The 15,203-nt window shown below is 48.1% G+C and overlaps 1 protein-coding gene across 5 annotated transcripts in view; it reads left to right on the top strand.

Annotated features, from left to right (window-relative positions):
• Positions 1-9,234: 9,234 nt before the first annotated feature.
• Positions 9,235-15,203, top strand: part of stxbp5l (syntaxin binding protein 5L) — a 124,529-nt gene continuing 118,560 nt past the window's right edge. For all 5 annotated transcript variants that reach the window (XM_056579798.1, XM_056579796.1, XM_056579797.1 and 2 more), the window contains exon 1: positions 9,235-9,432. In XM_056579798.1, coding sequence (XP_056435773.1) covers positions 9,268-9,432 — 165 coding nt within the window. In that variant the 5' untranslated portion in view covers positions 9,235-9,267. The remainder of the gene's footprint in view (positions 9,433-15,203) is intronic.

Raw genomic sequence — 15,203 nt, 5'->3', positions numbered from 1 at the left:
GTGTGTGTGTGTTATTGACAACAACAACTGGCGTCACAGTTCTCCTCAAGTGATTTCCCAGTAGGTCTGCAAGGGATATCTTTAGAACAACAATCACAAAGATGTTCTACCACATTGTGCAAAGAGGGCAACACCCACATTGACCCGGTGAATAATGATGTCACTAAATAACTAATGCCCGCTAGTCCAACCGCCCCGCGGCCCGACAAATCGAAATCCCATCCCGCACCCTAACCACAGTACAACGCCTGCATGGCAGGTTTACCAGGACAAACAGTGGAGGATGTTCTGTTCCTCGAAAGGCAGGAACAAAATAAAGAGAACAAAGTTAAGAGAGAATCCCATTAGCTAAGGCTGCTGCATCCCCGCGATTCACTCCTTCACTATCGTGCTAGTGTCAGGTTGGCCTGTCCTTTGTTACCTGGACCCTGGACCCAATGTGAGACCGAGGCGAGAGAGAGAGCAAGAGGGAGAACGATGGAGAGCAAGAGGGACGAAGAGAGAGAGTGAGGGAGAGATGAGTTGATCTGATCTGCATGTATCTGCAGCCACCTGTTAAGACTGTGTAGTCCTACTCCAGTTTGATACGAGGATGTGTACAGCGGGTGTTTGTTAGATACAGAGCACAAACGTTCATGTGGCCAGTCTGCAGAGTGTAATTGAATGAAGGCTTAATTGCTGGCCCCTTTGGTCAAAGGAGCTAAATTAAGTTAATTCTTATTTTGTCTTCCACTGGTGAAAGAAGGTTTTCATTTGCTCTTTCTTTTGGCTCAGTCAATGGTCGGTGTGTACAACACAACCTACCTTCATCAATGCTTCAATAGGAAGTCCCGTAACATTATCATAGTAGGTTAATTTAATACGTGCCACTCCCCGTCGCAAAGGATAATGTCATCTGTGAATAAATCTGATTTCACATTTGACAAAATCATATTTTTTAATCTTTCATGCTGCCTCTCTGCCAAGGCCAAACATTTGATACAATCATTGTCAATGTCTTTTTTAACTGAGGTTAACTTATTTCTTCTCTCTTCACAAACTAAAGTTCCACAGAATTTATATAAAAAATTGTATGCAAATATCAAATAGACCGTACCATCCTTTGAGTCTCGAGTCTTTCAGCAGGCTAGCTACTGAGTCTTGCAGCAGGCTAGCTAGTGAGTCTTATAGCAGGCTAACTATTGAGTCTTATAGCAGGCTAGCTAGTGAGTCTTATAGCAGGCTATCTAGTGAGTATTATAGCAGGCTAGCTAGTGAGTCTTATAGCACTATATAGACTCGAAGGCCTCATTCACATCCAGGCCTAAGTAGCATTGATGATATTCTCCTGAGCTGCGTCAACCAGCAAACACATCACATGGACTCCAATAATTTTTAAATAAGATTGATTTCCAAAAATTGTTCACTTTATTCCTCCGGCAGTGGAGGAACAGCTGGTCACAGCAGGCCACTGGAGAAACGGGCCCTTGTGTTCCAATTCCACTCATTTCCGTGCAGTGCGATGTTGTTTTTTGTCCTGTTGGGCACAGTTCGAAATTCCACAAATAGCAAAATCCAATTGGCTAATGTACCCCACTTAGGCCTTTGTGACTCACCAATCATTTCCTATTGGAAGTGTGACATTTATCTTAACGGGTCACACACGACCACACTCCAACCAACCACGCTGCAAAGATACTTGTGTGTAGCCATCGTCGTGGAAACGGCCGACCCACTCCTGACATGCTTTTTTTCTTTTATCTGATGGCCCACTGGGCTGGAAAGGTCAGGAGCACACCTGTCCCTCTCTCCCTGAAGGAGAATTCCCATAATGACAACATGGCTCCGTAAGATAACAAACTACAATAGACTTTTAAATGGGCACAATTAAACCTTGATTAATTTGTCTTTTGTCAAAGTGCTACGTGGAGTGACAGTTGAGTAACTTAATGAATGCAAGGTTTGTAAATATTGAGGCAGTTTGGATTGAGGTGATCCTAAACACAATCGATCACATGCGTTGTTGTCGTTATGCTGTGATGTGAGTTCAATCACCCTGTCTTTATGAGACCGCGTTACACTGTCAGAGGCTGTGTTAAAGCAGCAGTATAGTGTCGAAGCTTTTAACAGTTGCACGCTTTGATGTAGTCTTCAGAAAAGTGTCCCAGCTGCCCAAGTGATTCTGGGCTATAAACTCAGTTGGATCGATGCGGCAGAGTAAATCCTGTGCTTTATTGGACAGTTGGTGGGATATGCAGTTTATTTTCCCAAGTCTTGGTGTTTATTGGTCGGATGTGTTGCGACCCGTCGAATAAGGAGTGACCCTTTGATGGTCCCAGCCAAACTCAAACTAATGACATCATATCCTGCCATCGACTGCTTCTACGACCCGCTCTGCACCATATGAGGGAGGAACCGGAATACTAATGAACTCACCATTTTCCTGGTGTGTTTGTGCGTGCGTGCGTGTGTGTGTGTGTGTGTGTGTGTGTGTGCGCCTGCCTGCCTGCCTGTCTGCCTGCCTGCCTGCCTGCCTGCCTGCCTAACTGCCTGCCTGTCTGCCTGCCTGCCTGCCTGCCTGCCTGCCTGCGTGTTATTGAAGACTTTTGTTTCATAGGTTTCTGAAATGATTTCCCAGTAGGTTAGAAGGTAGATTTCCAGTAAGTACAAAATCACAGAACTAAATTTTCTACCGCGTTGACACCATGGGGTCTGTGTCTGTCTGTCTGTCTGTCTGTCTGTCTGTCTGTCTGCCTGCCTGCCTGCCTGCCTGCCTGCCTGCCTGCCTGTCTGTCTGTCTGTCTGTCTGTCTGTCTGTCTGTCTGTCTGTCTGTCTGTCTGTCTGTCTGTCTGTCTGTCTGTCTCTCTGAGACAGCATCTTGGCTCAATATTTCGCAGATTGATCTTGAACAGGTTTAGTTTCTGTTAAGAAATAAGAAAACCGCACTCATTACCGGCGAGCCGATAAGACAAGAAAATGAATTACCTCCTCTCACCTTCCCAGCTATCAGGGCCGCCGCCGCACCGCCAGCCCATTCATAGGGAAGGGAATACTCCCCAAAGGATGCTTTCTGTTTCCCGTCCCCCACACTCCCACCCACACCAATACCCCCCCACCTCCCCCTGCTGTTACTTAATTATCCCAGATCTAACCCACCAAATTCTTAATTGGGAATTGATTAAAGGAAGTCAATTATTTTGTGGTGCTCACTTTCTGAATGGGGGGGAGGGGGGGGGTCAAGGGAAAAGGTGCCTTCGTCAAACACACAGCAGGGGCTAAGGAAGGGCGGAAGCAGAGCTGACGTCGTACGACGGGACGCTGTGCCGTCGCAGTCGGAGTCCATCGACGTGGTATAGAGGTGAGTGAGGAGGCCGGTGGGAGGAGAGGGAGATGTGTAGGAGACATTACTAATGCTGTACGGGAAAATAACAGCCCTGAGGGGAGCACGGCGCCTGGCGAAGACCAACGTGCCTATCTGTGTGAGAGGGGAGGAAGGAGAATGGTTAGTGAAAGGAGATGGTGGATGGTGTGAGACAGTGTGCCCATCTGGTTTGTTCTGAGAGAGGGAGAGGGGGAGGAAGAGGGAGAGGGTGAGAGGGGGAGGAAGAGGGAGAGGGAGAGAGAGAGGGAGAGGGGGAGGAAGAGGGAGAGGGAGAGGGTGAGAGAGGGGGAGGAAGAGGGAGAGGGGGAGGGAGAGGGTGAGAGAGAGATCTAGAGCGGAAATATTAGCCGTCTTCAATTAGCAATGGTGGCAGGATCCCTGCTCACCCACGGTGGCTGCCACCGTGTTGCTCCACATCCTGATTACATGTTTTCATATCATGTGTGAACTGTAGTCGCTCGTTTACACCACATAGGAGTGTACAGATTGAGAAGAAGCTGTGCGCGCCGGAGGTGAATTTACTTTTACATTGACGAAATGGGGGATGTATGGGGGCGAAATAACTTAAAACAGTACTGGAAATCAATGCGGAAAACATGCATCGATACGTGTGTGTGTGTGTGTGTGTGTGTGTGTGTGTGTGTGTGTGTGTGTGTGTGTGTGTGTGTGTGTGTGTGTGTGTGTGTGTGTGTGTGTGTGTGTGTGTGTGTGTGTGTGTGTGCAGACACACAAACTCTCTAACACACACACACACACACACACACACACACACACACACACACACACACACACACACACTTTAACCTAGCATGCAAATACCAGGCTCCAGGTGAAAGCTGCTGACGATCGGGTTTGAGCCGGGTAAACCCAGAACTTTGTGCTCAGGAAGGATAAGTAATTTCCAGTGACCGGGCCCTGAACTCACAAGTCCGAAATGCACACAAAGAAAAATTTGATCACGCACACAGAAACACACACGCTTTACACCACATCGGCCTGCATCTACTGCCTTGCATTGTTATTTTTTCTAGTATTTTTGTCGTTCTCTGGAACTGCTACTGTCAATGTGAATTACTCTGCCTCTCCATTTACTGTGTGTGTGTGTGTGTGTGTGTGTGTGTGTGTGTGTGTGTGTGTGTGTGTGTGTGTGTGTGTGTGTGTGTGTGTGTGTGTGTGTGTGTGTGTGTGTGTGTGTTTCTCTCTGTCCTTAAAGTACTGCATTCATCTGCAGCAGGCTCTACCTGTGCCAAAATAATTACATCTAGCCTTGCTTGCTCTGGGTCACCTTGGAATTTGGAAAGACTGGGCTGGTGGGCCATTGATGTTGACGCTTCAATTTCTTTCTTGTGTGCGTGCTTGAATGAGTGTGTGTGCTACAATGTGGGTGTGTACCCTTCTCTATTTTTGTGTGTCTGTGTCTATGAGTTTTAAACCAATGAATCAGCTTGCAGGCTAATGAGGCTGTGGGATACTGCAGGGAGGCCAAACCCTCTCTTGAACAGCTGCAGGGTTAGGAAATAAACTGTATGGAAATAATCTGTCAAAGATTTCCCTCCAAATCACAACTCATTGCTTGACTAAATATGAAAATATTACCGTGAAATATACTGAATCTATTCCCCCCCTTACATTATTGTTGAGGTGTCCTCAGAAGGTTCATCATTTATTTTCAAAGGCCCCACACATTCGTCCTTCACCTGTGGATGAGGCTGCTACAGCTTTTACGCAAGTCTGTAGGCCAGGTGAGCTGGAGGCGATAGAGGAAACACCTCCCTGCCACAGTCCTATAAAAGACATCGCCTCCTCCTCTACACCTATACCATTCAGGAGGCAAATAGGACTTCAGGACTATTTTCATTGAACGTTTTTTTTTTTATCTCCTCCATTACCATAAAAAAAACCAGAATCTCATTTCAGTTCACTATAATTCAATTGAGATTCTGGGTTATCCCGGATTTACCATGGAAAAAAAACAACCAAATCCCTCTTGAATGGAGGGAGGGCCCCCCAGGGCCCCTTACGCTGGGAGGCAGCGGTGCCAACACCTTGCCACAGTCTCGCTGCTTATTTATAGATTTTTAAAATGTGTTTGTTTATTGTCCCCTGTGCATCCGTGGACGCACAGGGGACAATAAACACGCACTGTGTGTGTGTGTGTGTGTGTGTGTGTGTGTGTGTGTGTGTGTGTGTGTGTGTGTGTGTGTGTGTGTGTGTGTGTGTGTGTGTGTGTGTGTGTGTGTGTGTGTGTGTGTGTGTGTGTGTGTGTGTGTGTGTGCGCGCGTCCCCTATGTCCCCCATGCAGGGGGGACACATGTGTTTCCCTCTGTGGTATTTTCTAATCACCACGCCGCCGTCATGCCTATCTCAGGCGGTTTCAAACAATAAGTCAGACATCCCTGTCGGCACGTCCGTCCTTCAGAGTGAATTAACCCCTTCGCACCCCCATCCTCCGAGATCAGGACGAGCGTCTGCTGCTCTCCAATCTGCTCCTCCCCCCCCTCCCCCCAACAGCCCACCCGGGTTCAAGCCTTCTGCCGGAGAATGTTCCGTATAACGCTGTCAACCGCTCATTACCATGTTGGTCTTCAGGGGAAGGGCTGATTGCAGGCGCTCAGCCACCAATTGTTGCCGGACTGCTGGAAAAGATAGGGCGTGCAGGCAGGCGGGCGGGCATGTACACATTTGCACACATACGCACACATATGCACGCACGCACGCACGCACGCACGCATGCTCACACGCAGGGAATATGGAGGCGCATTTCAAATGACCATTACATTCGAATAATTATATTCAGGATTTCAGCAGCGACCACTTCTGATGCACCGAACGGTAGCCTGCGTGTTCGTTAAACATGCTTAAAAAGAATAACCTTTGGCATTATTTCATTTTTTTATGAAGCCAGCTATTGTCTCTTCTACTCTGTAGCCTGGAGTATTCCGGTATTTAATATTCACTGCAGCATAATTATCATATCCTTTTAGAACACAGTGCAGGTTTCTTTAAATAACATATGAAATAGGATGCCTGACAGAACGCATGCACACACATGCACACGCAAACACACACACTCATGACACACACGCAGACACACACTAGCATACGGTCATGCACACCCAAACACACACAAGGCCATTCACGCGGTCATGCACACCCAAACACACACACACACACACAGTCAAACACACACACACACACACACACAGTCATGCACACCCAAAAACACACACATGGTCATGCACACCCAAACACACACACAGACGCTCGTACACACACACTCATGCACACCCAAACACACACACACACCAGTCATGCAATCTCCATCTCCTTGCATCAGCACTATACGACCGCTGGTGAAATAGGGACATCGTGGTGGTAAACCGCGGGACGGACAGGCCATAACGTCGGATGGAGGAAGACCCCCTGAGGAGGGGTCAGAGGGGGCCGTTGGAGTGACACGGCCTATGAGCCGCCAATCCCGCACTTTATATCTGGGTGGCTTCTCTCTGATTGGTTGGTCCCCAGTGCCTTTTAACTAGAGTGGGTTTGTTCCACCTTATACCCACTCCTGGAGAAATCCATCTCCACCCACGGAGGGGAGCCTCACGAAGGGAAATCAGGCACTCGTGCACAGCGCCGGTCACACAAGGGACCTGCGTGTGTGTGTAAACGTGGAGATTTGCAGGGTGGGTGGGATGAAAAAGCCAGACCACAGCGTCAAGTCAAAGCAGAGATATTGTAATCTTCTGGATTCACCTTTGTTGTTGCGGTGGGCAACCTTTCCAAAAGATGGAAGGGTAATTGCCGTGTAGAAGTTATAACGACCAATAACCTGCAGTATAAATTATTTCTACTGTCTAATTAGCAATGTGTTTCAAAGACTTTGTCTTTATGAATGGTTTGGTAAGAAGAGTGTTTGTGTCGAGAGAGGTACAGACGACTGATGTTGTGGAGTTGTGTTCTTGTCAGTGTGTCGAGGATTGACTTCAGCACCAACATCAGACCGTCCAAACACAAATATGTCAATACACGTGGGTGTATTTGTATGACATCACTTCCTGTATGTAACACACCCTTACACAACCAAAGCACTCGTAGGGCATACGGGCCGGCCCTCCTTCATTGATCCGTTTAAACGAAAGGCTTCTCACTGCAGCCTTGAGTATGAACAAAACAGCATAGAGTATTGAAATGGGATTTGAGAATCGAATCAAAGGCTCTCTCAGCAGGGAACTTAGATACGCGGAAAGATATGTTCAATTTAATACATTTTAGGCCAAACTGCCTCAACGGGCCTTTTCTTTTTCTATTTTTTTTATTAATTTCCAAGGGACTCCGCCCACTTTCACTTAAGAAGAATCGGGCCACAAAGAAAATGCAAGGGCCTTGAACGTCAATGGCCTGAGGAATGACTTCCATGCGTACACACGTCCAACAGGTTCACGTGGGAGCGGTAGCCTTGCAGAACTGAATGGATGTAAATATTGTCATTGTCATCCTTTTAAGAGCGGGAGTGAAAAAAACCATTCCCTGGTGGAGACCAGCCAGGCATGCACGCCGCCTCCTGACGGAGAGCCGCCCAGGGCCAGAGGAGCCGGTGATGTAAGCGCTTATGCAAGTCCGCTGCCTCGCTGTACAATAGGCGGGCTTCTTCGAAGCGCGCTATTTTTATTTGCGCGTGTGAATGTTCTGCATTCTATCCCGTCCATCGACACAAACAATGCTTATTATTAAAAGCGATGGACACGGTTCACATTTTAGTTTATATTAAGGCCACATAAAACTGAAAAGCATATTAGAGTGTCACTCTTCGTTTTGGCATTGAGTGATTCGTGATGTGGAAAGCCAGAAACCTCCAGCAGCAGAGCGGAGTCACTGTAGCCCTCACTGTTGTTGATGTTTTTTTTTGTTGGTTTAATTCATATGCTTCATTCAGTATTCTTTCATGTAGCCTATAGCCCTCAGCCAATCACCGCCGAGGAAGGGCGGGGGAGAGACGAGGCGGGAGCGTCTCAGCACCACGCGCCGCGCCAGTCGCTCTCCACTGCAGCGAAGCGGCACAGAGAGAGAAAGAGAGAGGGAGATAGAGAGAGGAGGACTTGCGCCTACTTTCAGATGCCACATCCCCTTTTACTAAGGACACCTTTTGGTTGAGTTCCAGTGCCAGTGGTGTCGCTGTGCGCATCGATGGGTGATCCCGACTCAGTGGAGTCACACCGCGTCCCCCTGCATCGTCTGGTCCGAGTCCTTCCCCGCCACCTCCTCGTCTCCTCCTCCGCGTCTCTGCCCGGCTGCGGCGGCTCATCACTTCATCGCTTCTCCGCTGCCTGTAGGATTTGTTCCAAGTTCCGGACGTAGGACGGGCTAACTCTACTGTTTGGTTTCGTTAAAAAACGACTCTTGGTGGGCTGTGAGTGTGGTGGACCCGCAGAGGTTTCCGGCGGGTGTGCGTGCGTGAGGTGGGGTGGATCCAGAGGCGCACCAGAGCAATGAAGTTGAGCGGTTCCACGGAGCAGCGGTGCATGTTGTGATCGGCTCGTTAATTCAGTGTAGCCTACTGCTTCAGTCTGCTGGTTGATAGTTCGAGGCTGGTCGTCCGAGTAGATCGCGATTCCTTTGCCTACTTTTTGTTTATTAACAACGAGCCCAAGAGAAAGATGAAGACCCTTTATGACTTTTCACATTTGACTTAAGCAAGCGACGGAGAGACTTCTCGAAGCTGCACTACAGGAACCCTTCGACCCCCGTGCAGCCCACCTTGCCGACAACGAGTTGGCTAGTCTTCGGTAATCGGCGTGTGAGTGTGGAGGGGGCGGGGATTACCGATCACAAACGGTAATCAAACGACCGCAGAACACACACCACACACATTTGAGGCTAGTGTTGGTCGTAACACGCGGAGACCATGAAGAAGTTCCGTAAGGTCCTAGACGGCCTGACCACGTCGTCCCCCGGAGGGACTCTGGGCTCCCCTTCCTACAGCAGTGCGGCTGGGACCCCCACCGCGTCTACTCCCAGGGAGATCGATGTCCAGGAGACGCTGGTCTCGGAAAACTTTCAGCTATGTAAGGTGAGTAACCAGTGTGATCTGTGATGGAGAGACGGGCCACGGTCTCTCTCAGTCCTCAGGAGCTGCAATGTGGACCAAGAGTCTGATCCTAGATCCGTCATATCTCCCTCCCGCTTCTTGCCCTGACATTAATATAATGTGTTAATGGTTGATCCAGATGTGAGCCTAAAGTAGGTGTTCCTAAATGCCAGGAGTTATCGGGTGAGTGAACTCTCCCTCTCCAAAACATCGGTAACTCATTCCCACGAACGACAAACTTGAAGCCAATAACCGAAAGGAGCCTGGACAGGCTTCAGTCGTAAAGCAACGGTCGTGATTATTATGTCCCGTTGTTTTCCCATTGTTGTCTATCCTCCATAAAGCTACGGCTCCACGGCCATGTGTGCACAGCTTCTTGTTCTCCTGTAACGTGACTGTTCTGCACACCCAGTCACCATGTAAGAACCAGCAAGCCAGTCCTTATGCCCCCCCCCCCCCCCCACATACACACACACACACACACACACACACACACACACACACACACACACACACACACACACACACACACACACACACACACACACACACACACACACACACACACACACACACACACACACATTCCCACTCCCAGCCGGTCTGTGCGTAGGATACGGGACGACTGGAAGTAATGGAAAGAGTTTTCCCGCGATTGTAAACGGGAGTTTCAAAGGAAGATAATGGAGGTGTCGATTGTAATAACCAGCGGTTCTTCCCAACCCAAGCTTCTTGAGACAGAAAGCCAGCAAGCCCCTCGGAGCGACCCTGCAGTGTTATCGGGCCGCTGATCATTTATCGTGGGGCTCTATTTATAGCCACCTCCGCGCCCATTGCAGCCCTGCTGGTGTATTTAGACCTGACTGCAGTGATAATTCTTCGCCTGGAAGAGAGTTGATTTTTTTCCCTCTGAATAATTGATTAAGAGGATGGATACAACGTTCTTTTGTGTGTGTGTGTGTGTGTATGGAGACACATTATTGAAGTGAGAAAGGCATGTTAGTTTTACATGAGCAGGAAATAATGGTGGGTGTGCGCGTATGTGTGTGTGTGTGTTCATTAGGGTGGGCGTGTGATTTTTGTGTTCATAATGTGTGTGTGTCTGTCTCTGTGTTCATTATGGTGGGCGTGTGTTCATAATGGTGTTGCTGTATTTGTGTCGTGTGTGTTCATAATGATGGGTGTTTGTGTCTGTGTGTTCATGATGGTGGGTGATTATTGTGTGTGTGTGTTCATAATGGGGTTTGTGTGTATGTGTGCACGTGTTCATAATGGTGTGTGTGTGTGTGCGTGTCTGTGTGTGTCTAGAATGGGAGGGGTGTGCGTCGATGTGCCTGTGTGTGTTCATAGTGGGGTTATGTTAAAGCTATGTACCGTTGTGTCCCGCTACATGGTAGATTAGCATCGGTTTCCATTGGTTTGCTGTCATAGCAATTGGTTCTCAGCAAGTAAACACATGGCACAACAAAAATAGCAACAACAATCAATGTAAATAAATCTGCATTTTTCTAACCAGGCCACATCGGGCCTCTGTCTCCTTTCCATATCCTTACCACTCTGATGGTGATGACAGCAAGCAGATAATTGAACAAGGTCAAGCTAAGAAGTACTGGCTATTCATTACAGCAACATCGATCGTGGACTCCTATAGATTGTCATAGACTTCACATCAGTGTTGCCTCACTCTCCATCTTCCGGACTAAAGACTTGCTTTCTGCATGTAAAAGTAACCCTTTCACTTCCACTCTCTTATAAAGCCACAAGGTATGTTGTTATTTTACACCGGCGATTTAGTTTTTAACGATAGATGGCATCATTAAAGCGCTGACTAACAGCTGTGGTAGTTTGTGAGTGTGTGGGAAGTGTCAGAATCCTGGCTGTCTCTCCTGTAGCGAGCACCGGCACATGACCCTTCCTCTGTCGAAGATGGAAAAGGGGATCGGATGAAGTATATCCAGGCATTCTTCTCCTCTCCCTAGGTGTTGCGGGAGATATAATAGGGGAAGCTTACAGGAGGATGAAACGGATTAGAGGGGAAGGCGTCTCTCCTCCTGAAGGATGGGAACTTTGTAGGGATGGCAGGGGGGGGAGGGAGGAGGGTAGATCTCAGAGGAAGTGAACAACGTGTACCATTCGTTCACCTGTTTGTTCATTCATTTATCCAACTCCATCCATCCCTTTTTATTTGAACTACTAATGAGGGCCAAGACATCTAGATTTGTGCCCAGACATTTTTCGGAGACAGCGGGAGGTTTACGCGAATGACATAGACCGTTCATTCACCAGTTCATTCATTCTTCCTTTCACCAGTGTAGCACATCCATCCAGCTCTCTTTTTCTTGGCACTACTAATGAGGGGGCCAAGACATCTAGATTTGCACCCAGAATATTGCCATCCATCCTTCCGGAGGGCATTATTTACAACCTGGAGGGATGCGTTTCATTACTGCAGGCATGAGTTCAAGGTCCCTCGCTCCTTTTTAAGGGGGTTGCGGAGGAAGGTAGCCGGAACCCAGCTGGCCCCCGGGAAAGAATGTGATTGTGTCTGATGGTCTCATTGTGTTTCACGGAGGGAAGAGATGACTAACGAAAAGCCTCTCTGTGGAAACCGGTGCGGCAGAGAACACATGCGCAAGGAAAGAGAGATGATTAAGTTACCGCCGCGTGGGCTATACAGGAAGATAAACGACCAAACGTCTCGTAGCGAAACGTGTGCATGATGAAATACAGACATTTCCAGACATGTATGTCCGAATACTTTACGAGGAACATGTCCTGATCATCTCCCTCACAGCGGCGCCACCTACGGGGTGAATGTAAGCAAGGCGGGCGGCCATTAGGATATTTAGAGCTAATTTGTAAGGTCATGCTGTGGTGCTCCCTGTGGCTGTACACGCTGGCCAGATGGTACGGCCTCCCGTTGGTTCAGGGTGTGAACTCCTCACCCCCTAACGCTCCCCCCACTCAAGTGCATGGCAGGGAAATCCACGTCCTGTAGTAACTCTGCTGCCCGGTCCCGGCCCCTCTGCCCCCCCCCCCCCCCCCCCCTACAGGTCCCACAGCTACTCAAGCTGAGTGCAGAGTCGTGTTTGCAGTATTACCGGATCCGTCTGCACATATACCGTGTGCTGGTATTTAAGGCATTCCTGTAGCAAAGAAGTGATTGGTGTACATGTAGCACATGGGGATATCTGTATTGCTCTCTCGTTTATTTTGGTTTGTGCATAGACTATAAATTGCTGAGTGTTTTGAGCCTGGTAATGAGTTTTAAAAGCCCTCCGTTGGTCAACTGAGTCCAAAAGGATCAGATCTAGCCTTAGTAGAACCAAATTGAATCTCGCTATCCTTTCAAGGACTCCTCCTGTGTGGCAAGTTTTTAATCTTTGGTAATCCTTTTGAGTTTCTTCATCTGAACTCCGACAGGCAATACCCTCTGCGGTGTCTTAGTGACTCACTCTCTTTCAATGAGACACTCTGAAGAGCTTTCCTTTTCCCCCCAAGTTTGAGAGCGCTTGAAGATCAAAGTTGGGGGACGATAAGAGTGCTTCATCCCTCCGCCTCGAGTCCGTGACTCTCCTTTCCTTTTATCTGCAGGCATCTCACGGTCGCCCCCGTGGGTAGCCGGTAATGGCTGGCCTCCTTGTAGAGATGATGACATTGCCGCTTATACCTTGATGTGGCTCGACACTCAAGGCGCAGAAGTTTGCCACTCTCTGCTCGCTCGCCACCTCGGAGCGGTGAAACGGTGACTCAATCGTCGGGGTCGTAGCTGTGCCGCCATTAGCCAGGGGATGATGGTCTATATACAGAGCTCAGGATCACTGAGAGAAGGGAGAAGGTGCTGTGAAATCAAGCAAAGGACGAGTGAATTATCTGCTCCGGCGTTAACCCCTTCAGAGAGCAGACACAAGTGTAGGACGGTAACACACACATTGGAGCAGCATGGCGCCAAGTGTGGGTCTGGCACTCGCCCACCGGCGAATCCATTCCAACATATGGCCCTGCTTCCGTCCTCGGTCTTTAAATACAGGCGGCCTGGTGGAAAACAGCTCCTGACATGCTGAAAGCAAATGAGCCTTAAGGTTTACTGTTTCGGTTTTGGTTTCGGTTAAGAGTCAACATTGCTTTGTTTTTGCGTTTCTTTGCGTTTCTTGTTTAAAATGACATTTTGCTGCAGGAATGAATGAGGCACTGGCTGTCATTACCAGGAAGTGATACAATGTACACATTCACAGTCTGCATGAGTTCTACCGCCACTGATCCCCGCGGAGAGCTCGTCCAGAAGCGATGACATCATGCCATGCGAGGTCCACTGACAACAACAACAACAACAACAACAATAAATAATCACGTGCGGGGAAACGCATGGAGAAACAAATCCCATCTTCTCTTCCATGTGAGGCGCCTAAGACTTCAGTGCTGCGGGTGCCTTGTTCCTCCCACCTCTAATGCTACTTCCTGTTGTCATGCCTCAGTTATGCCTAATGATGTTCCATTCCTGCCATTTCACCCACTCAGACGGAGATTATTGGGCGCTAACATAATCTGGTAACAAATGCTCTGAATTCACGCTCTTAACAATAGAGTTGCCTAGTTGTGCATTGTACATTACCATTGTGCATTACCTTCCTTGTTGAGGAGCATGTCTATATTGTCTGAGCTCAGAAGAAACATATTTTATGAAATACCGCATTATCGTATCACAATAACAATAACCTGCATATTTGGCACCCATAGAACACTAACCAGGATGATGGACCCCATGCTACAAACTTAACAAGCTTCACACACACACACACACACACACACACACACACACACACACACACACACACACACACACACACACACACACACTACTGTTGCATGCATATATGCATATTTATACCACGGTCTGCGGGAATACTCGATTCTGATTGGATGCAGGGTGTGCATTAACTCCTGATATACGGACACCTGGACAAGTAGTTCCGTCAAATTGTCTGTTTACCGTTCTCAATTAATGCGCTAGCTGGCGTATCCATAGATGTCTATGGGCGTATCGTCTCTAAAATAGTAGTAACCATAGCAACGGGAAACAAAACAAAGCTCAGCGGACTATAATACCTCCCGCTACCTCCCGTTCTAAAGTCGTAGCTATGGTCCGTCCTAATTACTGGAGGAGTGAACAACGTTTCCGTTGCATGAGAACCCAACGGGCGTGTAATGATGGTTCCGGGTATTAGTCGGACCCTCAGGCGTAACCAGGGAAACAAATGTATGTTTTGTGGAAAACTTTATATTCAGATTGTAAAACGCATGAAAATATAAATGAATGGTCTTAATTTGGTCACCGTTGGTAAGTGACCGTGGTATAAGCGGGATAATGCCCTTCGAGGTGTCCATTATCAGGAATTAATGGACTTCGCGGAGGCAACCGTCCTCCGCTTCGCGTCGGACGGTTCACGCCTCCACGTCGTCCATTAATTCCTGATAATGGACACCTCGTCGGGCATTATCCCTTACATAGACTCCAGCTGCTCTGTCAGACTTAACACCATGTTTGATTGTGTGAGGCCACTGCAAACAACCCCACAATAATAACGCCACACACAAGGTAATTCATATAGCAGTAAACAAGGTCGTATGTATATACAAACGTCTGATCCGAACAGACACACACACACATGCATTTGAATACAAACGCACATACATAACACATGCTAATCGTTTTCCTACTGCTTGTGTATTGGTGGATGCATAATGTGTGTGTA

The sequence above is a fragment of the Gadus chalcogrammus genome, chromosome 20 (genome assembly GCF_026213295.1).
Source record: "Gadus chalcogrammus isolate NIFS_2021 chromosome 20, NIFS_Gcha_1.0, whole genome shotgun sequence".
Classification (NCBI taxonomy): domain Eukaryota; kingdom Metazoa; phylum Chordata; class Actinopteri; order Gadiformes; family Gadidae; genus Gadus; species Gadus chalcogrammus.
Note: the sequence above shows the minus strand (reverse complement) of the source record. Positions and strands in the feature narration are given on the sequence as shown.